The sequence below is a fragment of the Beta vulgaris genome, chromosome 3, assembly GCF_026745355.1.
Source record: "Beta vulgaris subsp. vulgaris cultivar EL10 chromosome 3, EL10.2, whole genome shotgun sequence".
Taxonomy (NCBI): domain Eukaryota; kingdom Viridiplantae; phylum Streptophyta; class Magnoliopsida; order Caryophyllales; family Amaranthaceae; genus Beta; species Beta vulgaris.
The window spans coordinates 52,307,371-52,334,541 of record NC_079204.1 but is presented as its reverse complement, the minus strand read 5'-3'; the positions used below and the strand labels follow the sequence as shown (position 1 = coordinate 52,334,541).

Here is a 27,171-nt window from a genome sequence, read left to right as displayed (position 1 = left end):
CTTTGTTACCTTTTCTTTTAACTAATTGATGGTCTAATTACAGACCACCTTTTCTAAAAATTACTCCAGAGATGATGATAAATTAGCAAAACAAAATCAACCAAGAGTTCCATCATGTTCATAATAATATTTTCAATGAAGAGCGTTGACATCAAATTTGAAACAAAGATTAGCTCTTATATTAGAAAATTTAGTCATTAATTACCTTGTGAAATAAGAGTATAAATAAAAATGCAAAACATAATAACTTTAATATATATACATTGAGAAAATTTCCCACACTTTTAATAGTATCACCTTAACTTGAAAAGCAAAGGATAGGAAAGAACAAATTTTAATGGGAAGAAAAGATGAGTGGGAGACAAGGAAGAAAAGAAAAGCTACCAATTATAAATAGGGCATAGTATTGCAAAACCACAGTCCATGGTAAATAACAATAATAATAGAAAAAATTATTATTGTTAATACTATTATTATTATTGTTAATACTATTATTATTATTGTTATAATAATAATAATAATAATAATAATAATAATGACGACTATGCTAAAAATAATAATAGTAGCATTTTTAATAATATTCATAAGTAATACAAAAAAAGCTTGAATTTTACAGGCCAGAAATGAAAAGATTGACCTGGGTTCTTTCATCAGTACTCATCACCATTTAATCATTTATCCATCCAAATTCCATAAGAATGCTCCCAAAACAAACTCAGATTCATATGATCTTCTCAATAACACATCTTCCCTCCCTTTTCTAGCTTTGATAAATCATCATCAAGTAAAATCCCACTTCACAAGTAAAATCCTGATCAATCATCATCAACTGCATTTTGCATATAATCATCATAAAACTCATCATGCACATAACAAAACCCTACAATGTCCAAGAAAAACCCGAAATATATGAATTAAGCAGAATCATATAAATAATTCTAGCTAACTTATATATCCACCTATGAATTACATTTTGATTTCTTCAATTAACCAAAAGATATGTAACTCCCACCCCACCACCCTTAATTCTGAAAATGAATAATTTTCAATAGTCATGATGATGATGGTGGTGCTGGTGGTGGTGATGGTAAATCGAGGACGAATTCCTCTGGCTTGTATGACTATCCTCATTATGTTGTTGATCTCCCATTGAAGCTGAACCAACTGCTCCTAAATTCAAATAAACCATTCTTGAATCTATACCAATGTTTCCAACATTCCCACTACTACTAGTACTACTTGTAGTATGCTCTTGATCACCACCCATTGGCACGTACATCGATGTCGATGTAGTGTTGTTGTTGTTGTTATTGTTATTATTATTGTCGTTTGCATCCTCTCTTGAGATCACCATTGCAGCAGATTGAACAAGCTCTAGACAAAGTCGGAGTTTGTTAGGTTCAATGTGGGCTAACCCAGGGACTGCACCTTTAAAGAGGAAATCCGAGGTTAAGGTTCTTAAAATGTCCAATGGTGTGACTCCATCGACGGTGCGTACATTCGGGTCTGCGTGGTGGTCTAACAACACCGCCACCATGTCCGGAGAAACCATTTCTGCAGCTATATGTAGTGGGGTTTTACCAGTAGGTCCTGCAGGATAGTTCACATCTCCAGCTCCTAGCTCAAGCAATGCTTTAACAACTTCACGGCTGCAGTTTTCAACTGCATAATGTAGTGCTAGTGCTTCGTCCAAGTTTAGGCCTTCCCCCATCACCATTAGCTTCACTAGCTCTACATCCGATGAGTCGAGCGCTCGCCTCATTCGGCGGATCTTGTGGTCCTCGTGATCGGCTGGGGTTGGAAGCCCGAGGTCATGAGGGTGGTGGTGGTGGTGGTGGTGAGGAATGAGAGATGATCGCCTTGCTATTGAGGACTTCAATCGGAGCTCCTCGATTTTCGCTACCACCTCGATTGGGAGGTGTTTTGCTAGTACTTCTGGTGGTAAGCCGGATTTTGCTACTAGGTGGGAACAAGTAGTCCAAAGTTGGTGCATGTCTTGTTTTCTGGATGCTATTAGTACTTTCATTACATCCTCAATTGATGCCTTCTCCACCATACTTGATAATTGTTTCTGCAAATTCAGTCCCAAATGTAGATCAATTAATGCAATGCTACACTAATTATTGTCAGAACAACAACACTAGTTTGATTTGGCATTCAGATATCTGATGACTAAACATAAGCGTCAGAACTCTCACTTAGCTCAGAAAATCTTTTTCTAGATTTTGCACACATGAAATGATGTATATGCTAGCTATGCTACTAAAATTCTTATATTATCTCAATTACATGTGTTGCATCATCTATCGATACAAATATATATATAAACGGGTTATATCGATAAAATTGATAAGTTAGACACAATCAGACATGTACCTAAGTTCGAGTAACACAGTGTTTATGATTGAATTTATTAAAACTATAAGGGGCAATTTTGTTACACAAACTTACATTAATTAAGTTGACAAATAGAAAGTGTTTATCTAAAAAAAATGAGTGCTTATTTCCTTTGTCCAAAACATCCATGAATTGAGTAATAAAAACTAAGTAATAATGTCCACAATGTAACTAATTCCTTTACCCAAAACATCTATTCCTGAACACAAAGGTAGTAATTTGTAGTAATAAGAATGGGAACATATATATACTACATGACTCCTGCACAAAAATTGACACCAAAGAAAAAAGACACATAAAGAAATTAAAAAATTGGTTACTAATTATTAGTATGAAGATGATAATAAAGAGTAGGTTGTTTCTTTAAAGACTTTTATAGGAGTTTGTGTAAGCATGAGTAGATTACCATATTAGAATTTAGACAATGAGTTACTCCAAATGAGGAAAGTAAAGTTTTGCAATAAATCAGTAAAATTTTGTCCCCCGCAAGTGTGGAAGAAAAGACTTTGATTGAAATGAATCTCATCAACAGCAACAAAATCAATACTTAAAAAAATACTTCTATATTGTACTAACCAAAACTTACAATCATAAGATCTATATTTAGTAACCAATACACTTCTTTCTTCTCTCCCCAGATTTTTTCCATACTCAGCTTAAACCAAATTATTATATATATCAACCATATCCAGTTTCAATTTTTTTTAATACTTAAAAAAAAAAAAGATCTTACCTCATCAACCACTTATTCAACCAAATGACGCTAAATCATTATTATTATTATTATTATTACTCGTCTGTTATGTTCTGAAATAAATGAAACGCTTCTCTAAATAAGAGTAGTACCTGAGTAAGCAAAGCGAGTTGTTCAACGCCAAAAGATCGAGCGGCGGAGAGAGTATCAAGGGCAAGATCAACGGCGGAGGTGCAATGCGTGTGCCAACAACCTCTTTCACCACAATTGGGCCTAGGTTCATGTTTTTGAGGAATAATTGAGACTTGTCCACTATACAAATACTGTAACAACAACATGAAAACTTCATACCCAACTGAGTTTACCGGAATCACTTGGGTCGGAACTGGCCCACCACCGGCCCGAGGAGAAGAAGCTTGGCCCATTACTCTTGGGTCAAGCCCACCCGGTTGGTCCGACCCACAAAAGAATTTCCGAAAGAAAAGACTACGCGCCGCTAAGATGCAACGATGCGCGTGTACTAAACGCCCTTCTACACTGAAAGTAACGTCACTGAAAGCTTGACCGTTGATTAACAGGTTTAAATAATCCAACGATAGAGATCGAAGTGAATCATCTAAGCTCATTTTTACTTTTTTTTTGTGTGTGTGTTTTTAGGGTTTTTTTTATATTTTTTGTGGAGAAGAAATATCAAATATTCAGTATAAGTTGAGTTTCATAGTATGATGAAGAGAGAGAAAGAGAGTTTTTTTTTTTAGAGAGAGAAAGAGAGGTTTAAGAGGAAAGCAAATGGGGTGGATGAAGTGGTCGGCTGAGGGTATTTAAAAGGGAAGGATAAATAATTGGAATAATTAGATGACGTAAATAGTGAATAGTGAGAATGATCACATATTTATAGTAGTTATTATTATAAGAGTGTTATTTTTATTGGGGAGTATTTTTATTTTAATGTTTTAGGGGTGAGGGGGAATTATTGCATGTGGTAGGCGTAGGTCTATGAAAGATAAAGGGACAAGTTAAGCCAACCTGCAAAATACTGGCTTCAAGGGGACAAAAGGGTGAATAGGAAGAGAGGAGGGATTAAAAAGATGAAAGAGATTTTATGTATGAACTTTTGGAGTGAGGGTGAATACTTTTATTTCTACCTTTTTATAGTAGAAAATTGAATTCTTCTAGTTTGTTTATGACAAGGTGAGAAAAAGAGGGAAAATATTGGTCATCTAGTTGCATTATATTTTATTGTCATTTTTGTTAATAATTATGTACTTTATTCTATTTTTATTAGGCACTCTTCTTTTAACTTATTTTCTTTCAGTTTAATTAAACTCGATTCATTTTGATTTCTCCCGGTTCAAAAGAATGGAGTCTAATTGACGAGTTGAGATTTTCCCTCGAACGAAGGATCTCCTAATGTTGTTTATCTTACTTTATAAAAAATTAAAGAAAAAGAAGGAAAATAATTTACATGTATTTTAGAGATCAAAAGAGGATAAAAGGGTTTTTTTTACATATATTTGAATATAAAAGGATAGATATCTTGGATATAGTGATGTAGAAGTACATTATCAAATTATATCTGATTAATTGACACGATTTTTTTCTTAGATTATTAAATTTTTGGTTCAATTACCAAGTATGGTGTCTAGAAGTAGGGTTTCTCTTATCCTCCCACTTATTCTCAAGAACCCAACCTGCGAATATTAAACCCAACAAACTGTTAAAATTAAAATTTAGGCATGATACTTCTGCTTACCATTTAAAAAATGTAGAAGTGCATTAAATCTTTCTACTTGTAGGTTCACAACGGTTTGGATGTAATGTATTGAATAGATTTTAGTAGATTGAAAAATTTATAAACATTTTAATAGAAATATTCAACTTTAATGAATTGATTAAAAAGGTTGTTGATAATATATATACACTCATTGCAAATAAATTGTTTTCTTAAATTAAAGATTTAAATGCCATAAGATTTTATTTGACTATCTTTTCCATTTTGTAATATCTAGACTACGTGATTTGATTGTACTCTAAATAGAGATAATTTATTTTTCGAATTGAATTAGGAAATGGATCATTTTAAATAGATGAAAAAGGAAGATAATATTCATGAAAAATTTAATTTAAAAAGTTTACAACTAAAAAAAAAAAATTCATACAACTCAATTTGGTTACTTCATGACATCATTTCTAAAATTCGCTTTTTTATTATTCATTTGAAGAAAGTGTTTTTACTTTTATTTTAGTATATCTAAGATTATTTGCTATTTTTAATAGCTCTTATTTAAATTTATTAGAAATCTTAATTTATTTACCATCTTTTCTTAAGCTTAAAGGAACAAAAATCATAATTATTCAACCTGAAATGCTTCAAATGAGAACAAACTTTTGATTTTATTCTCATTGTAAACAGGATTTTTTTGGCTAAAAAATATCAATTGTGGTAATTTAGCATTAATGACTAGAGTACCTAATAAGTTGAATTTTTAGTTTTTTTTTTTTGCAAAATGAAAGAAAGTTTAATTGATGTTTTTATTGACATAGATAGGCTTACTAGTAACATGTCTCCTCTCAAATTTAGCTATTTGAAATATAATATAATAAATATTTTTGTCTTTCAAAAAGAAAATAGAATTAGGAACGAAGTTGATTGTTTTCGTAAATAAAATTGTACTCCCTCGTTTTTTTTGGTCTTCTGACTTGTACTTTTGACACTATTTACAATTAGAGAGAATCTTCTAAATTATTTTCAATATATATTAAATGTATAATCATGTAGAGTCTTATTTTAATTTGATCTTCTTAATGAGTACTCACTCTGTTTTTTTTTATCATTCTCACTTTCCTGTGTGCATCTTCCAATGCACGTTGTAAAACTTAAATATCTTTCATTATATATTAGTAAAAATTATAATGATTGAATATTAATAAAGTACAAATTGAGACGAATCAAACAAGACCCCACATGACTATGTTTTTTCTTATAAATTGAGAACATTTGAGAAGATTCTCTCTATGCATGAATAGTGTCAAGATTCCAAGTTAGAAAGATAAAAAAAAACAGAGGGAGTACTTTATTAATATTCAATCATTATAATTTTTACTAATATGTAATGGAAGATGTTTAAGGGTAAAGAGGTGCATTGACAAACGTGAACAGTTAAAGTAGGAGCAAAAAAAAACAGAGGGAGTACTTTCTGATGATGGATCCATATGTTCTTCTGAAGTCAACATTCACAAATTTTGGCTACATTTTTACTAACAAGTAAGAAAACAAGATAATATATCAATCATTTAGAATTCTTATGAAAAATCAAGGTTGGTCTAATTTTATGGAGAACCTTTGTTCACCCTTATGACAAGGGTTCGATTATTGCCCCTTATATAGTGGGATTCCCGAATTCAACCTGCTTATTTTGTGCAATGGGTATTCATCTTAACATATAAATAAGTTAGAATTCTTATGGTCTCAAGGGTGTAACATACACTAGTAGAATAATTGATTATTGCTGCGGTGGTATTGCTGCGGTTTTACCAATACGCAACAATATCATGTAAGAAGAAAAAGTAAAATAAGATAAAGTTATTGCTGCGGTTTTGGCTCAAAAACGCAGCAATATGATTTTAGCGGAAATTTTTGAAAAAAAGTTATTTTTTGACCAGATATATTGCTGCGATTTTTTGTAAAAATCGCAGCAATATATTAAAAAAGAATATTTTAATATCCACATGTATTTCGTAAGAATATTGCTGCAGTTCCTTTGAAAACCCGCAACAATATAATATTCCTGTTTATTAAAGAGGAGCGCGACCTGGCTGACCAATTTTAGGGTTTCTTTAAAGAGGGGCGCGACCTGGCTGGCCGTTTTCATCTTCCTCACTCTTTTCTTCCTCTCTCTCCTCTTCCTCTCTCATCTTCCTAGGGGTGTTCATGGGTGGTTAACCGTACCGAAATGAAATTTCGGGACGGTAACCGGAAGTATCGGTTCGCCATATTTGTGAATCGTAACTGTAACCGTTCAAATCGATAACCGCATAAACGGTTAACCATTAACCGTTACTCAAGTTTTATCAAATCAGTTTTCTTATTTTATATATTAGATTTTAATTTTTTCTCAACCTAAATAATATACCATTAATACCAAAATTATCTATAAAAGACAATCATCTTTAAAAACATTCCACACCATAGAAGTATTTCATTGTTTTGGACTTGGGCTGAGGCTAACTAATATTATCGAATTTGGGCTTACTCTCCTCTATTCCTCTTAGCCTCTAACTCTCTTAGGTAAGTTACAGTGACTTACGATTTTTTGACTATACAAGAAGTGAAGTCACAGACTACACTTTATAATTAATGCCTTTAATAAAAAAAATAATTAATAAATTATTTAAAAAAAATAAATAATAATAATAAATAAATTTATCCGGTTTTTCGGTTAACCGTTTCATAAAAAATCATAACCGCAATCGTACCGTTTTACCGTTATTTTACCGGTTCAGTAACCGAACCGTTCAATCCCAAATTTCCCAGTTCGGTAACCGCCCATTTTAATCGATTTTCTGGTTTTTCGGTACGGGATTTCAGTTTCATTTTTTTGTGAACACCCCTACATCCTCCGATTTCCAAACACAAAAACACTTCGTCTTCCTCCTCTGATTTCCAAACACGAAAGCTCTGATTTCCAAACACAAAAACTCCTCCGCTCCTCTGACTCGCTCGAGTCCTTGTTCGTGACGCGACAACAATCACCTTGACAACGACGCGATAACAACCACCGTGACGCGAATACGAAACCACCATGACGCGACAACAACGAAAGATAGTGAGGGCAGAGGCGATCGTTCGAATTTCCGGCCAGATCTGCTTTTTTTTTCCTTTTTTTCGTTTGTTTTTTTTTTGTTTTTAGATCTGTGAATTTTTTGTTTTAGGATTTTTTTTATTTTCAGTTTCTTTTTTTTAGTATACTTTTGTTTTTATTATATTTTTTTGTAATTAATGTGTTAGTTATAACTATTGTTTTTTATTTTTGCTTTTTCATTTGGGGGTTGAGTATGATTTACAGTATTATTTGCTTTTTCATTTGTGATTCATTTTAGAGGATTTTTTTTTGATCCACTCACACTGTTTTTTATTTTTATATACTTCCTCCGTTCCATAATAAGTGAAACACTTACTATTTTAGAACGTTTCAAAATAAGAGAAACATACCTTAAATGGATAAAAGAAAGTGACAAAATGACAAGAGTGCCCATCACAAACTTGTGTGGTTTGCTTTTCTCTCTCCTCTTTTTGATGATAAAAAGGGTATTTTATGACTTTTTGGCTTTTGAAAGTGATGTTTATTAAATCTTGTGCCCAATCCCTATGTTTCACTTATTATGGAACGGAGGAAGTATTAATAAGATTTATATGTCATTTCATTTTCAGTTTGTCTGCGAATTTTGTGAATGAGTTAGTGAATGGTTTTAATCTTTCATATTTAATTGCGAAATGGAAAAAAAAATTTTTTTTACTTGTTCTAGGACCTATTGCTGCGGTTTTGCGCCGCAGCAATAGGTCAAGCTATTGTTGCGGTTTCTAGTCAAAATCGCAGTAATATATTGTACTTTTTAATATAAAATACTTATATTATTGCGGTTTTATCTAGAAACCGCACCAATGACAGATTGTTGCGGTTAAAAACCGCAGCAATATATTAATTACTTATTACTGCATCCTTAATTGCTACGCAGCCAAAATTGCCGCAATAGGGCACTTGATGACCGCAACAATAAGCATTTATTCTACTAGTGATAATTTGAAGATTGGAAATAGAAATAAACAACCGATTTTATCTAGTCCATGGCCTCCAACTTATTGCTTTTGCTTCCTACAAAGAACAACATAACCAAGTATTCTAGGCAGAAACCCCATACACAAATCAAATACTTCTTCCGTTACAAAATAGATATTACACTTCGAAGATTGCACTATTCACCTACTACATTTGACCGTACATTTTTTAGTGTTAGATAAAATCAATTGTTACTATATGATACGTTGTTTGATTCGTCTTAATGTATACTTTCATAATATTAACTTCTTATAAATTTTTTACTAATACATAATAAAAGTCATTAATGGTCAAAATACTGCATTGACAAGCGTGAAAGTTAAGGTGTAACATATATTTTGTTGTGGAGGAAGTAAGAGAGACAAGAAAGAGCTTTATTTCCTTAGGAAAAACATGAACAAATTTAAACAAGCAAATAGAAAGACGCAAATGAATATTTACCTAATAAAAAACTTGAACAAATTAAATATTCACAACATGCTCTCAAGTAATGACCAACTCACTAAATCAACTTTTTTTCTTACTACCAAAATTTCTTTCCCTCTCTCAGGAAACCTCTCAACAAAACCTAACCCTAGTTTCCTTTTCTTCAAGCTCCACTAAACGTGCAGGCTAGCCGGTGCCCGGCCAGAGCGTGCGCTGCTCACCGGGTTTCTGGCAAGCCTGTGTCCCTGTTGTCGTAGTTTAGTCGAGTCTTTTCTCCTCCCTTGTCGTCGTGTCATAGGTTTGTCCCCTCTCCTCCTCCACGTATTCCTCCCCCCTCCCAGTGGTCTTCTTCCTCCCCCGTCGTCATTGCGTCGGTCTGGTCCTCTCCCCCTCCCCTATCGTCTTTTTTGTTATGTGGTCCCCCACCTCAATCCCCTGATTCCCTCCCCTCTTTGGTCGTTTCCCCTTCCCCCGTGCGTCGGTGCATCAGTCCTTGGTCCCTAATCATCCTCCACTGTGGATTCGTTAGTCCCTCTTCCCCAGTCCCTAGTCGATTCCTCAGTTCCCAGTCAGTTCCCCTGAGTGTCAAGTTTTTCCCTCCCCCTTCCCCCTGTGGTGTTAGCTTTAGGTAGTTCCCTTCCCCTTCCTAGGTACGTATGTTTTTGTCTAGATTCGGGCTCCCCTTTCCTCCCCCCCCCCCCGTTAGTGTCGGATTCCTCTTTTTCTTTCCCCTGTTAGTGTCGGGCATCCCCTCCCCCCTCTGTTGGTTGTTGGGAGTTCAAACTAGTTATGTTTGATGTTAGTATGTTTGGGTTTTCTTTAAAATGTGTGTTCAATCTCCGAATAATAGGAGTGCGTTTTTTTGAGTTGTTAAAAATGTCTATGGTCAGTTGTGACCATTGACAAGTGTTTGTAAGTTGGGTCGGGAGCGATGGTTCAAGGTTGTAATTTTAGATCATGCCTTTTTCTTAGGATTCATTTTGAGGGAAAAAGTGACTCAAGAAGTTTCTGAGTATGGACGAGGCGATGATAGTTCTTCATGGTTGAGACGTATGTTTTCCGATTCTGCAAACCAGAGGTGTGTTCGAGATCCCATCTTGTTTGGCTCGCTTTTCGGCTTGTCATTATTGATCTTAGTGGTCCTTGCCTTGAAAACTTAAAATCTACAAGTGGCACCCCAGTTGCAGCTGGGGGTTTTCAGCACGCCTACTTATTTGTGTTTCTCCTTCAAGATGGAGAAATTAAACTTGAAATACTCTCGAGCGAGAGTAATGAGTCACAACGGAACGTGACTCTTTAAAAGATCATGAGCCCGGAATCCCAAATGATAATAGATTGTTGGGATTGCTCATGCAACGAACCGCGACGCTCGCCATTGGTTGTTAGTTGTTGGTTGTTCGGATCATGAACGTTATCCACTTCTTCTACCATCTCCATCAGCCGTCCGAGGTATGCCTCCACCATCACAAGATCTGACCAACAACACTTCCCTTCCTAAGTGAGATTATTTTGGTTTTACTTATCTTTGTTTTAGATGGAATATACGAGATCATAAAGCTCCTTTAGGTTTGTTAGTTTGGTTTTTTTTTTTGGCAAATAATAATTGTATTTAATACCAAAAAAACATGTGCATCAACAGCATTGCACATGAAACAGAAAGTCAAGCATACACCAGGAGATTTATAGCATCAGCTTACTCCTGTCACTATCCATACACCTCGAAGCCACTGTAAAAACAATGTCCCTAAAGACTACTGTTACATCTTTACAATGACCTGTGAAAATTTGGCTATTTCTCTGCCTCCAGATAGCATATACAAATTCAGTAAAAAGCATAACAAACACCTTCCCCTTTTTCTTCCTAGCATGATTACTTATGCTTGAGATCACCTCCTGATGAATCATCCCTACATTTGCAACATTCATTAGTCTGCAAATTTGGCTCCAGATTTCAGTAGCATAAGTACATGAGAAGAATAAGTGATGAGCTGATTCATCTTCATTTTTGCATAGGCTACACCTAGTATCACAATTAACCCCCCACTTCCTTACTCTATCCACTGTAGGAAGTCTTTGATGCAGCATCATCCACAGGATGAATTTGCTTCTCGGAGTGGCCTGATTATTACAAATGAGCCTCTTCCAGCTCACTCTTGCAGCAGGGTCATTAAGCTTCCTGTAAGCTTTGTTTATAGAGAATTTTTCCCCAGTACTCACTTCACTCCAATCAACTCCAGCATTCAAGATCTCTCTAGCCTTTATAATCTTCCTTAGAACCCATGACACCTGATTACTAAGGTTGACTGTATAGATAGTCTGCCTTTTAATATAATAAGAGTGAATCCACTTTACCCACATCTTATCCCTTTTAAATTCGATTGCCCACAACAGCTTGAGCATATCAACCTTATTCCAATTAACCATGTTGATGACATTCCATCCTCCTCCACTTTTTGGAAGCTGAATGGTAGCCCAAGCAACAGGAGCTTTCTTGGACTCTTCAGTTTTACCAGTCCAAAGAAATCTCCTACAAACCTTCTCTACAGCATGAATGATTGTCTTTGAGAGAGGAAATATATGAGCCCAGTAGTTTTGCATACTACTGAGTATACTTTTTATCAATTGAAGCCTCCTTGCATAAGATAACAAATTTGCTAACCAAGTTTGAGCCCTACTAGTTATCTTCTCCACCAAAGGTTTACATTGAGCTGTTGTGAGTTTCTTTGAAGTGAGAGGAATCCCTAGATATCTGAAGGGGAGCTCCCCCACTTGCATTTGAATTCTCTCAGCTAAATCCTTAGCTGTGTCATCATTAACCCCACAGAAATACACATTGCTCTTCTCTTGACTAGTAGATAAGCCAGAAGCTTCAAAGAACTTTTGAAAAGCATTAACCATATATTCCAGAGAGCTCTTATCAGCTGTACAAAGCATCAACAAATCATCTGCAAACATCAGATGAGTAATATTCAACCTTTCACACTTAGGGTGAAAGTTAAACTCAGGTGTTTTCTTCAATTCATTCAAGCACCTACTCAGGTATTCCATACTCAATGCAAACAGAAAAGGAGACAGTGGGTCTCCCTGTCTGAGACCTTTTCTAGCTTGAAAGGGCTGTGAGGGGATACCATTCACCAACACACTATAAGATACAGTGGTAACACACTCCATAATCCACCCAGTAAACACATTAGGGAACCCAAATTTCTTCAATAAAGTTTCCAGATAAGACCACTCTACAGAGTCATAGGCTTTTCTAATATCCACTTTCATAATACATCTAGGTGACATATATTTCCTAGTATACCCTCTAATAAGCTGAGTAGCTAATAGAATGTTGTCAGAAATATGTCTCCCTGGGATAAACCCTGATTGAGCTTCATTCACCACCTCCCCAATCACACCCTTCATCCTATTTGTCAAGATTTTTGAGATAATCTTGTACACTACTGTACAGCATGCAATAGGTCTGTATTCTTTAACCTTAGTTGCATTTGGGATCTTGGGAAGCAAAGTAACAGCAGTGCAATTCACAGGTCTATACATTTTCTACTAGTAGCAAAGAATTCATGAACTCCTGCATATACTTCATGCTTGATATTACTCCAACTTTTTTTGAAAAAGTAGGCATTAAAACCATCTATCCCTGGGGCCTTATCATTCCCAATTCCAGCAAGAGCATCATCAATTTCAGTATTTGTAACCACTCTCATTAGTGATTTTTTTGCCTGATTAGAAAGACTTGGTCCCTCCCTCACAACATTTAGATCCACCCCCTGAAGTCTTGTGGCTCTTGTTCCCAAAAGCTTCTTATAGAAGTCTAATATTTCCTCTCTTATAGCACCTGCATCCTTTACCATTCTCCCATCATCGGCTACTATCAATTCAATTCTATTTTGCCCATGCCTGGCCTTAGTAGCAGTAAAAAAACAGTTTAGTATTATTAGCATCACCCTGCTTTAACCAGTTGATCCTAGATTTCTGATGAAGGATACTTTCTTCAACATGAGACCAGTAATTCAGGTCCTTCAGCAGGCCTTTAACATAGATTTGAATCTCTGCATTACTGTCATAATCCCCCTGAGTCTGTAAATCAGATATTTGATGTCTCATCACTTCCACCTTGTCCTGTGCTATTCCCATTTTCTGCTTTTTCATCACCTTTAAATCTCTCTTGACAGCTTTGAGTTTCAACCAAACTGATTGAAGTCTAGAACTGCCCTGTATAGAGGACCCGGCTTTATCAACAGTGAGCAGAAAATCCTCCTGCTCCGCCATTATATTCAAGAATTTAAATGGTCTTCCCCCTTGAACATTGCCAGCCATCAAAGCAAACTTGAGAGGAGAGTGATCTGATACACCAGGAGCCAAATATTCAACAGCTACTGTAGTATACATCCTCAACCATGCTTGATTGACAAAAGCTTTGTCAATCCTACTCACAACTTTATCACTTCCTACACTGCTATTTGACCAAGAGTAAAATGCTCCAGTACTCCTAGCCTCAATAAGGCTAGATTGCAGTAAGAAATTATGAAAGTCTTCAGTTTCTGCATCAGTGATCAAAGTGCCATTAAGTCTATCAGTTGCATTGCAAACAGCATTAAAGTCCCTTATTATTATCATAGGGTCCTGATGCTGAATACGTTGAGATAGACCACTCCATAAAGCTCTCCTATCAGCAATTGTGTGTAACCCATAAACAACAACCAAGTTAATTTGATGATCTTGGTCCTTCAAAGTGCATACCACAAATTGCTCATGCACTTGAGTAACTGTAATATTAACCCAACCAGGTCTCCAACCTATCCATATCCTCCCCCTTGTGGAATGAGAGTAATTGTTAACCCACACCCACTCTTTTCCAAGCTTCTTTTGCACCTTGCTTGCATTCTGCTCCCTAACTCTTGTCTCTAACAGCACACAAACAGCTATTTTTGATTTAGTTTGGTTTAGTTTTGGTTGTATTAGCATTAGGCTACACTTTCTCTTTTCATTAATGCACGATTTTTCGTTGTCAAGAAAAAAAAACTCACTAAATCATAAGCCTTACTGAGATCAACTTTTATCAAACAACTAGGTAAAGGCGTAGAGCCGACTGCCTTTTGTATTTTCTTACCATTTACAGTCTAAATTCTAAACCAGATTACTGTGAAGGACTAATAAGATCAAATAACACCATTTTTCAACCTTTGATAGACCATCTGATGAGTACACAAGGAACTTACAAAACGTATTACAACAAGCGATTGGCCTGTATCCATCAGTGATATTTAATGGATGTGAGAATTTTGGATCAGAGTGAGTGAAGTAGGCATTAATCTCTTTAAGAAGATGACAAGTTTCAAATACATCTCTGCCAATATCATCCCAATACTAGACCTAAAAGTCTTATAATAAAAGTCACTGCTATATCGATCTGGCCCTTGAGCTTTGCCACTAGGGGTGGAAAACTAACAATATGTCAGTATGTGACAAATATTGGCATGTATAAATGGAAGCTAATAGTATGTAATAAATGTATGAGTTTGTGATAGATATTGATATGTATGATTGGAAGCTAATAATTAATAGTATGTGACAGATATTGGCGCATTTATTTGACTTTTATTTTGAATATTTACATTATTGGCGAGTTGAGTGATTTATTAGGTAAAACTCGAGCTTGTGAAAGAGATAGAGAGAAAGATAGGAAAATGTGTTCTTAAATATTAAATTTAGGATGTATTCTCTTATTTAAAAACTCCAAAAACTTATCTGAATTTATTATACCTGATTGAACATGATTGAACCTGATTACTTATTGGACCTAAATCACTTAAAACTTATTGGAGCTTATATTGAACCAGATTGTAACTTATTGAAACTGATTAGAACTTATTAGACCGATTGAAATTTATTGTACCTTATTAGAACTTATTAGTCCTTAGTGAAACTTATTAGATGGTTTGCAATATTATCGATTGAGAATCATATAATTATCGGGGTTTTCACCATATACCTCTAACACTTTTTTTGCACCATATACCCTTAGCTTGCAAGTTTCATAACTCACCACATATCCCCCAATTTTCATAAAACCTACATAATATCCTTAATGACTAACGATTGTTAACTTCATTAGTCATTAAGCTCTAATTGACCTGATTAACCCTTTAATCCTTAATTAACCCTATCCTAATCTCTCTTCCCTAACCCATTTAACTCATCTCTGTCCTCTCTCTCCTCCATCATTAACACCACCAAAAAAAGCATACTTCCTCATCTTCTCTCTCCTTTTGATGGTCCCAACTACCAAAAAAACCTTTGCCATTATTAGTCCTTGTATCACCTCCACCACCCCACACACTCTCTCCACCCAACCCCTCCACCTCAAGCCACCATCACCAGCCACCAAAACTCTCTTTCCTTCCATTTCGAAAATACCATAATTTTTTTTCAAAGGTGATGAAATTTAGCCAAAAAGCAGAAATTCATCATATTTCTCTATATGAAACACATAACTCTGTTACCCCGTGTTTGTCATGCTCAAAAATTGTCCGATGTTTTCCTTTGCTGGTTTTACGTCTTCTCATAAATTAAACTCGCCAAACGCCTCCTCAATTTCAAATTTTTTCTTCTAAATAAAAAAACCCTAATTCTAATTTTTATTCTCAAACCTCCAAAAAAATGTTGCCATCAATGAGCACAGGAAGCTCAGGATCATCTAAAGGAGCAGTGGCGGATGTAGGATCTGCCACCATGGGGCAAGTGCACCACCATAAAAAATAAAAAAAATTCACTTAACTCTTCTCACATCTCTCAAAAAAAACTACATCCTCTCTCACACTCTCACATCTTTCATCTTCTTCCTTTCTCTCTCATACAATCTCAGATCTTTCATCCTCACAACCGGCTGCGGATGTTAGTTTGTACTGAAAACTTGGGATTTAATGCAATTTTTTTCGTTTTTGAGGCGATTTTGATGATTTGTTTAACCGAACGAGTGAAAATTCTAGATATTTATTCTGCTATGTTATTGAAAGTGACGATCTTTAGTCGTTGTTTAGAGTTAATTGATTTGTTTTCTTTTTATGTTAGAGATTATTGTGGTTAATGCTGTTATTGTTATGCAATGCTTACATAGTCTGCTTTTCTGAAATCTTCAATCTTGTTACTGAATTTGGTAAATGTAATTGATTGAATTTATCACTTGATTTATATAACAAGTATTGGCCTTCATAGTTAGTAGGTTGTAGCTAGCGCAGAGGGATAATTAGGCCGAAAGTTGGAAATTGAACCTGTTATCATATGAGATAAAAATGCTAATCTGATTCTTGTAAGGAGTTTGTGGGATTCACTTTTGTTCATGAGTTATAGAAAATTTGAAACTTGATATAGTCCATGTGATTGAATGGTTGAGGTAGCCAACAGACTTTCAATATTTGATTGGAAATATAAAGGCTTTACTGCTCTAACTTTGACTTGGAGTCGATTGAGATGGCATTGTGTTATTACTTATTAGTGTTATAGGTAGTTTAAAAGAATTTTATTGTGTATTGACGAAGCGTGATTGTAATTGTATTTTGTAGTATTATTTGGATATTTGATTTTTTTAGTACTATTTAGTTGGATTTTGTATTATTATTGCTTATATATTTATTTTATTTTGGATTGAAAATTATTCGGAGTACTTTTGATTTAAAAAAATTTTGATTTAGTAAACGGTAATTGGTGGTGAACCACCATAAGAAAATTTTTGGATCCGCCACTGTAAAGGAGGATGTAGTAGCGACATCCATCTTTACGAAATGAAGCGTAGAATAATGGAGTTGATTTGAGAATCAACGAGAGGATCGAGGCAAAATAAATAACATATCGATGATTTAATTCGAGAAGTGAGCGATTTAACGCGCAAAAATGAAGAAATTATGGCTGACTATGCTGCGCTTCGCCTGCCGCACTTCGCCTCCCCTTTGTCACTGCACCTTGGAGGAGAGAAAATTATTGGAGGTGTAAGATGGAGGGAGAGAAGGATTTGGGTGGAATTGGGGTTAGAGTTTTGTTTTGTTGTTTGATAGCAACTAGATTGTGGAAGAACGCCATCAACCCACGAAATGACGAGAAAGTGAAGGTTTTTTTCCCTATTTTGGGATGTTGTGGGTTGGTGATGGAGAACTGAAAGATAGTGATGATGAGAGGAGAAAGAGAAGGGTGTGGTGGATGTGACTTTTTTGGTGTTGTTAATGATGGTGGTAGTGGTGAGAGAAAGGAGAAATGGGCTAATCGGATTAGAGGTGAGAGAAGAGGAGGAGGGAGATCAAGGGAGGGATGAGTAAGAGTTTGTGAGTTAATTTGATTAATTAGGGCTTAATGACTAACAGAGGTAACAATCGTTAGTCATTAAGGAAATTATATGGATTTTTATTTAAAAAGCGAGGGTATACGGTGTAAAAAAAGTTTATCACGGGTATATGGTGAAAAAACTGTATAATTACCATATAAGAAACTATTAATAATAATGACTATAAATTATATGTGAAATGGATAAATTAATTGATAAATAATTTGATGAGATAGTAGTAATATCAATTATGTATCTTGTAATTAATACTGAATAATAAACAGTGTAAGAACAACCCTGCACATTATTATAAGAAAATAGAAATATACTTCTATTAAACTTTAGAAGCACAGAAGTTTTGCAAAGTTGGTTCATGTTAAACAGTTAATATAACTATGCAAGTAATGAATTCACTAACAAGTGGTTGAAATCTCACAAGTCAACCACAAATGTTAGGAATAAAAATATGATAATTATCAACCACTAATTACACATTTAACATAAATTTATTTGTAATTAACTTGTTGGAACTTGTTAGATCTTATTGCAATATATTGGACCTGATTGAAACTTAATATCCAAATTTATTTAAATTTACTGGAAGTGATTGAAACTTATTATCCGAATGTATTTAAATTTATTGGATTTGAAACTTGTTTTTTAAGGTAAACGTACCCTCAATATTATTTTCATATTCTCTCTCATGAGAGCTAATAATAATTAACTCTTTTGGGTCGCTTTATTATTGCCCAAGTTTAGAGCAATACAAGCTCATTACCTTTATAGTGCAATAGAAGGAGAACTCTAGATTGATTCTAAATGAATGATCAAAAGCAAGATCATAAAAAGAAATGGAGGAGAAGCTGCAAGCAAGTGGAACGTGGGGTATGAACAAACATTACTTATTGCTAATGTTACTGACTTATATTATATAGCTTATACATGCATGCACATAATTAATAGGATGGACACTGTCAAAAAAATATTAAGAGGATGGACCATACAATATCTACAGAAAGACTTAGAAACACGTGAGATTGTACGTGTGCAAACAGTTAGAAGAAGGCTTTAAGTCTTTAACTAGTAGTAGGAGGAGAAGTAATATGAAGTACTAGTATTTAGGTCTATATGTTGTTTGTAAGAGAAAGCATGGGAAAAGGAAAGGAGAAAGGAAAAAAAAAAAGAAAGAAAGAGAAGAAGAGGGTTTTTGTTTGTTTGTTTGTTTGTTTTTCTTTTGTTATGGTAAGTGAGAGCAGTGTCAAAGAAGAAAAACACAAAATCCCATCGATTGACAATACATATCATTTCCCCTTTGGCAGCTCCCACACTGACTGTCTTATGATTTATTGACCCTCCGATTTGACGTCTGACTTGTCTTTTCACCATCCTTTCTCCCTCCCACTCATGCTATTTTCCCTTTTCCCCCTCTTTTGTTCTTTTCTCTTAATAATTTTTTTTATGTATTATTAGATTAATTACTACTTCGTCGGTTCTAAAATAATTATAAGATAAAAGAATTCGGAAAAACTTAAAAGAAAGAACTCAACTATTACTCATTTTCTTTCATGGATTTCAATTATAAATTATTCTCCGCAGGTCCTAAGTTTACTAATTTTGTGATTTTCATAGATCCTATATTATTTATAACCGAGTTAGAAGGTAAAATTTTCAAAAATTGGTCCCTGTTTATTTCTCTCCGTCACTTGCTGAAAAGTGTTCGAAAATGGTAAATGTATAAAAAAATCTTACCTTTTAAATCGATTATAAGCAATTCAGGATCTATGAAAATCACAAGATCGCAAGCTTGATACATGTAGGGAATAATCTATACTTGAGACTTATTAAAAGAAAAGGGTAATAGTTGGGCACTCTCTTGTGAATTTTTCGAAGAATTAAGGAGAGATTAAAGATAAAGACAAATATAAAAAGCAACTCATGTGATAAAAAGAGAAATAGAAAAAATCAATACCATGGAGAATGTGTTATGTTTATATTTAAATGGAGGGAGTATAATTTTTTTCTTGATAGATTACGCATTCTGAAACATATATATTGTTCCTTATGATTTGCATTATCCAACATTTTTTTAAGAGAAAGAATATAATATAGATGGAAAATATAATAAAAAGAAATCTTAAACTCATTTGATAGGAGAAAAAAAAAATCACTAAGGTAAAGAGACAAGTATTAAGTTTATAGAAAGGCCCGGTTTAATATAAACTTTTTAAGACTTCCTTCCTCAAAAATATGATTTTAAGGAACAATTTGTCAAGATAATATAGACAAAAGAAAGACGAAAAATATATAGAGACTTGCAGTAGATTGGGTTCTGTTCTTTAGGACAAAGCTGAATTCAACCGAATAGAATTAAGTTAAACTACGAGAAGAAACTAGTCAAGCTGGATTGAATTAAACTGAATTTTATTTGTGCCGGATATGACCTAGGCGTTTGAAGACAATAATGGTGGAGCAATTACGGATTTACTAGGTGAAGCTAAACCCATTAAATGAGCAAAGTACAAAAATGAGCAAATAAAGTACAAGAATGGGAAAAACACTTGTGAGCAATTTGGTGGGACTATGAACAAGCTTGTTTGGTGTAGTTGGTTAGGTATTTAATAACCTTAAGGTAACAAGGTTGAATCCTCCCAACCGCGGTACTTGGAGGTAGGAATTCTCCTTACATTTCCCTTTACTCTTAAGTGCATGTATGGACCACAAATGCTAAACCAATAACACCGCGCGGGTTGAGGTCTAGACATGATCCTTCTTCTTACCTTTGAAAAAAGTTGATGAAATTATGTTATAAACTTATATTTTTAAGGAAAATTCTCAATGGCGATCTAAGTTTTGGCTTTTTCTCTTTGATAAACAAATTTAATTTAGTTCTCAATGATAACCCCATGTTTATAGTTATATTTAAATCAGTGGTATTATTAATCATTTTTCTTTATATACAATTGCTAAAAGAGTTGTTTTCAAACTAAGTAAGGTACTTAATGTCTAGATAGACATAAATTGCCTTTAAAAAATTTATTTTCATTTATCTCTTACTAAAAACAGGAATGGAATAGGTTTTTTAGGTGGCTCAATTATAACTTAATTGCCTTTAACATTGAAGTTAATTTTTTAATGCTATATTTGAATTTGACTTTGTTTTTTCTCTTTTTTTTTTGGTAGTAGTTGATTTACTAATGGGCAATTTAGTAATTTATAGGAAAACGACATACCTTCCCTTTTCCCTTATATAATAGAGATATATACAAATAATATACAAATAAATGTGATTATTTAATACGTTATTCAATTCATCTCGATGTGTATTTTCGTTTTTTTATCTTACAATTTTGGCAATTAAATGTCAATTGATAACAAGTCACAGTGAACCAATTAGCTAACAACAAAATGAAGGAATATATATTAGCAAACAGTGGAACATTGATCTCAAATCTTGTAAAAATAAAATTATTACCATAAACTTATAACTTATTGTCTTTGATATTAATAAAACACCATATGAATTCCTCTGATCCCCTCAAAAGAAAAAAAAACTCCACAGAAATTCCTCTGTTGTGATTTTGATTTTAATATAACTTTAAAAATAGCCCATACATTTTAGTTAAAATAAAAAATAAAAAAAATTCACACCAAGCAGGAAATTTTACTTCTAATATAGGAAAAACAAAACAAGTGAAACAACACAATTATCAATCTATACAAATATATTAAAAGGCGTGCGTGACAATGTATACACGTCACGTGGCATCCCTGTTACTCCACTAGAATTGTTCAATGTATACATAAGTTATGTCAATTAACAAAAGTAAAAATTAGCTTGCAACAAGATAAACCCATGACCTCTTGCTATTATACATAACACAATTACCATCTCAACCAACTTTTAATCATGCTTTAAGTGTCCACATGCATTATTATATTTGTACCTTTTAAATGTTGAGTTTTCGTTAATATATTTTAATGGATGGAAAAAATGCATATCAAGTTCGAAAAACAATACCAACTCGGAGCAACGCTCGGACCCAAATACTAGTTGCAAGTATTAAAATGCGGGCAGTATTCAATTAACTACGTATTTTCTCCCTTCAAGTATTGAAATGGTGCTATATGATCATCTCATTAGTGATAACAAAAATTGATCCTTTCTCAATCACGTTACAATCATCTAGTTTTGAATTTAAGACTTTGTTATTAAACCACGACCCGAATATTCATATCCTACTATTCTACGATCAGAAGGATCTCATCGATCAATATCCTATGTAAAATCTTAATTTTGTAGCATCTTTTGATTCTTCCAGATTACAAAAATTTACATGTTAGGATATTTATACGATTCTACAATACGATCCTATCATAAAAAAATCATAAATTAATGTCACATATTATCTTTCTTCTATTAGATTTTAGTTGCATGTTAAGCATTGAACTACTATGACCATTTGCCAATGAAAAAAGTCATTATAATGTGTGCAAATTTTGATTTTTATAATGTTAAAATAATGCATATTAAAGTTAATGTTATAATTGTTAAATTTATTAATCGCGAATTGTGAAAGTCAAAATTTTACATTATTAAAATTCAAGGGAAGTATATATTGGTTTGTTTTAAACCTTGTTTAAATTTATTATATTAATCAAAATTTTAAAAACCTTCAAGTCAATCATTAAAATATAAGGCATTTGGTTGGAGATTTTCAAGAAAGGAAAAAAGGAATTGAGTTCCTTGTTTCCTTTGTGAGTGTTTGGTTAGTACTTTTTTTCAAACTCTTTACCCTTTTTTTTTAGGATTACCCCACTTTCCATTAGATTGATTCTCCACCATCCCAAGGTTTGGGATTACCACATATCCCTCTACCATACAATCACCACCACCACCACCACCACCATTATTATTATTATTATTATTATTATTATTATTATTATTATTATTATTATTATTATTATTATTATTATTATTATTATTATTTTGTTGTTATTAATATTATTATTAATTATTACTATAAGTATTATTAATATTAATATTAATTATTATTAATTAGTATTAGTTATAATTATAATTATTAATTATATTATATTATTATTTATACTTATTATCGTAATCATACTAATATTTAATATAGTATAAATATAATAATTTTCATTCTCTTTGATGTTCCTAACCAAACAACATTTTTAATTGAAGAGAAATGCTAGGGGAAAAAAAAGGAAGGGCTGCGAAGGAAGGGCTGCGCTTTTAGGAAAAGCGCAGCCCTTTTTTAAAAAATTTGAAAAAAAAAAATCACGGGTTTTGAAATATTGAGCGGGCTTCAGATATATTATCCCTCATTCTCTCTCCTCTCTCCTCTCTCACGTCCCTCATCCATTTTCCTCCTTCTCTCTCCTCCTCCCTTTCCTCCTTCTCTCTCATCCTCTCTTCTCTCTCAAAAACTCCCAGAAAATGCGACAAACGCGACAAAAAGCTTGAAATGATTTGCACGAATCATGCCGACGGAGTCCGATTGCCTATTGTGATACCTTTTCGGAAGCGGAACGGGCCAACGAGTCACACTCACTGTTATGCTGTGATGTTTAGGCTTTTTAAACCACCCGAGTTCCTTTAAGGCTCCAAATAGCCATTTTAAGTTTTTCCGAATTTTTTTTCCCTTAATTATGTATTAGGGTTTTGTTTTATGTATTTAAACATTATTAGGTTAATGTTTGGAGGTAGTTCTTGTATTTTCAGATCTATAGGTCTTGTATACTTCTCTTTGTTTTGATTAATGTTCTTGTATACTTCTCTTTGTTTTGATTAATGTTCTTGTATACTTCACTTTGTTTTGATTTAATGTTCTTGTATACTTCTCTTTGTTTTGATTAATGTTCTTGTATTTTCATCTTCGTTTTGATTAATGTTCTTGTATTTTCAGATCTATAATTTATTCTCTTCTGTATATTAGTTTTTGTTCCTTTTTTTCATTTTCATTTCGTTCTTTTCTTTGTTTGGGTTTATTTTCGTTTCGTTTCTCTTCTGTATAATTTCAGAAAATGTGAGATTATGAGTAAAAAATGTAAAAAAAAAAAAATTATTTTTTTTTTGGTAGGAAGGGCTGCGCTTTTACCTAAAAAGCGCAGCCCTTCACAGTGAAGGGCTGCGCTTGAAAAGCGCAGCCCTACTTAAAATGTGAAGGGCTGCTATTGAAAGGGCTGCTGTCAAAAAGCGCAGCCCTACAGGCCTTTTTCAGCGCAACCCTTCTTCATTTTTCCACTAGTGAAACAACCTTTTTTATTCCCCTTGTAAACTTTTCTTATACCCCTTTGCCTTTCCTCTTAACAAAGCAAACGCCCCCTTACCCCCTTCATTTTAATTTGATTGTATCCATTTAGAATGTGTTGGTTGAGAGCTAGATTTTTGACATCAAATTTTCACTGATATCTTAAGAAACATATGGTCACGTGAGATCTATTAGGTTATTTCATTTAGTCGTCTTTTCAAGATATCAACTATCAAATTTTTTTTACTGATGCATAACTATAATATTAGTGATAGAAATTATGCATCAAAAACTGAAAAGAGAATTGAAACACCATATTGAAATGGTGGCGCATATGGTATCATATTCGACTTTGTTTTGTTTGAGTATCTCAATCATATTATTTAGGTTGTTCACGTTAATATGTTACAATTACTTTTTGGCCTATTATTAAATCTTGTATAATACCGTCTAACAACAAATTAAAGTTATAGTGAAGACCAATTCACCTCTTAAGCTAAGAAGATTAGTTTTTACATCAAATAACCACTTTTAATATAATAGGATCACTCAAAAACAATGGCTCACTTTTAAATTAATAGCAAAACAATAACTTATCCTCGCCTGACCATAAATTATTCAAAGACGGTCTATATGAGATTGTCTATTTGCCATATAGTTTATAAATTGTTTATATGCTGATCAAGTCATCAACAAAATTATCAAAATTCAATAATCATAAGCCCATTTAGCATTTCTTTGAAAGAGGAAGAAAACTTAATAAATTGTTAAGGGGTGATTAAGAAATTAATGTTTTAGGGCTTCCAACTTGGCCTTTCGGCTCTATACTACTCCACTTATTTTTTTCCTTAATTTATTTTGTCGAATATAATTTATATTTGTTATACTTTAGTTATATTCTCGAAACCTATTTTTAAGTACTTGAGATGCTTGAAGTCAAACTTGGAACAACCATTCCTTTACCATCTTTTGGACTTCACTTCTTCCGTTTCAAAATAGTTATACACCGTCTGAATTTTCACTTTTGTCAAGACGCTTTTTTGTACGTTAATATCTCTAATTGCGTATAATTAAAAATTATAAAAACCTGATATTTGAAATTCTGGTATTGGGACGAATTTAACAAGATCCCACCTGAATATGTTTTTTCTTATATAATGGTGAGAGAAATATTGTCAAAGTTGATTGATGAATAGTTATCAAATATCATGGTACAATTATCTTGAGACATATGAAGTATTTTTTAGAAAAACATATTGTAATTATGAGTTAGGCCTAATTTTAATTTTCTTTAAAGAAAGTCCATAATTTGATGGGTTCCACACCTGATTAGTCTAAGTCCAAAGTCAACACGAGCCTAATGATTATAAGCATTCACTAGCTAGACATAACTTAGTTGGGCATCTCTCTCTCTCGCTCTCTATAAATCTTCCTCGATTTGAAGTTAGTGAGGTGGTGCCTGGTGATTTGATGTCATGTAATTGGAGGAAGAATGGCAACTACATATATCAACATATGGCAATTAAAGTGGAAGGAAACCACAATGGTGGTATATTCGATCGAGGGGGTTCTTGTGGAGGACATAAGGTCAAAATCATCTAAATGATCAAATACCCATTAATCTTCCCATTTGTGGTGGTGAAAATTGAGTCAACTCTATTCTCCAATATAACAGTCCCATTCATGGGAAAGAATAATGTTTTCCTTTCACTTTAGATCGAATTCTCCACAAATATCTCTAACTTAATCCTTATGATATATCAAATGTCTCGTTATTCTAACAATATGCTACATATTTTCACATGAGTTCAGTTTAAAAGATAAAAACTCATATAAATTTAACTAAACTTATTTATTTCGGGGTGGAAAAAGTAGGATTGGAGTGAAACAGTATCTCCTTATTAGGTGAGCCGATTTGATGACCTGCAATACTAAATACGAAAACTAACCGCGGGGGTTGATCTGAGGAACGTCCCTCCGATGACTAAATAAGTAATATAAAGTTGTAGTTCTCAAGTGCAATATATTTATGATTATGAACGTATATGACTCAGATCATGGGGTATTTATATGAGTCGGTAGTGTCCCAAGCTAGGTAGGACACTGCTCCTATTGCTGAAAACAATTCTATCCTCTTTTGATACTTATCTTTAGGCTCACATGCCTTGTTAAGATAATACTGGATCAGGCCCAGGCCTAATTGAGTATTCCCCAAGGAATTAGCACCAATAAGGTGTCCGATAAGGACCGATATGATAGGAATATCGGTATCAGGTCTATCTTCACCCTGGTCATACAGAGATATCTTAAAGGTTTGACCATGACGGTCTTTGGCGGTCCAACTGGACCAATATGAAACTTGGACAACCCTCATACATTATTCAAATTTAGCGAATCTTATCTTAACTAATCTAAATTTACTATAGTTGTGAATTGTATTAGGTAACTCTTATTGATGTTATGTATATGAAGTCCTCGAAATATATTTGGAGTAATTTTCCCTAGAAAAGAGATATTAGAGATTGAGTTGAAATGATCTACCTAAAATTTTAAGAAGCTACGTACCTAATTAAGGGATAGGTTTAAAGTCATTTAACCATTAAAAATTACATCAAGACATCAAGAGTTACCCGTTTTCAGCAACACATATAGCTTCATCTCTAAACACTAAATGTTCTTTACATTAGGACACATTCTTAATTATTGGAACTTTCATTAATGACAATTCTGATAATTAATAAATCTTGGTTCCTTCTTTGTCGAAACTGACTCTTTCTATTGCTTACAAAACATGGGGTATATTTTATAATCATGTTTGACTAGTGTATAATATGAGGAGAAAAAAATAAACGATGGGATTAGTCACTGTTATGTCCTAAATTTTTTCCTAAGCTGGAATTTGCAGGTAAGGTGGTGACCACAGCTAGAAAGCATCAGGTAGCAGCTACAACAAGTAATTATGAAGTTCGTAAGATAATCCGGTTGGAAAACATTGGATGCTGATCAAGACCAAGTCAAGCAACGTTGTTGTGCAGAAGAAATAGGATGAAGGCAGTTGTTGAACATAAGAGAAGATACCCCTTGATTTTAGGAAGTCATGGCACCTTCTTAGGAGTTTGTTATGTAACGTTCAAATAGAAGAAGTAACGTTCAGAAAATGTATTAGTATATATAGAGGGGGAAACAATCTGGGTAGCATAAGCTTTTGCATTGCTTTACATT

The 27,171-nt window shown here is 33.6% G+C and overlaps 1 protein-coding gene across 2 annotated transcripts; it reads right to left on the bottom strand.

Annotated features, from left to right (window-relative positions):
* Positions 1 to 548: 548 nt before the first annotated feature.
* On the bottom strand, positions 549 to 4,023 carry LOC104889445 (BTB/POZ domain and ankyrin repeat-containing protein COCH). Of its 2 annotated transcripts, XM_048641647.2 has the most exons (3): positions 3,244 to 4,023; positions 1,021 to 2,071; positions 549 to 829 (listed from the first exon to the last, which is right to left on the bottom strand). In XM_048641647.2, the coding sequence occupies exons 1-2, from the start codon at positions 3,715 to 3,717 to the stop codon at positions 1,046 to 1,048; spliced, it is 1,500 nt and encodes a 499-aa protein (XP_048497604.1). In that variant the 5' UTR covers positions 3,718 to 4,023; the 3' UTR covers positions 549 to 829; positions 1,021 to 1,045. The 2 variants fall into 2 exon arrangements, with proteins under 2 accessions (XP_048497604.1, XP_010672970.2); XM_010674668.4 differs by having other exon boundaries at positions 549 to 2,071; positions 3,244 to 4,022.
* Positions 4,024 to 27,171: the final 23,148 nt, after the last annotated feature.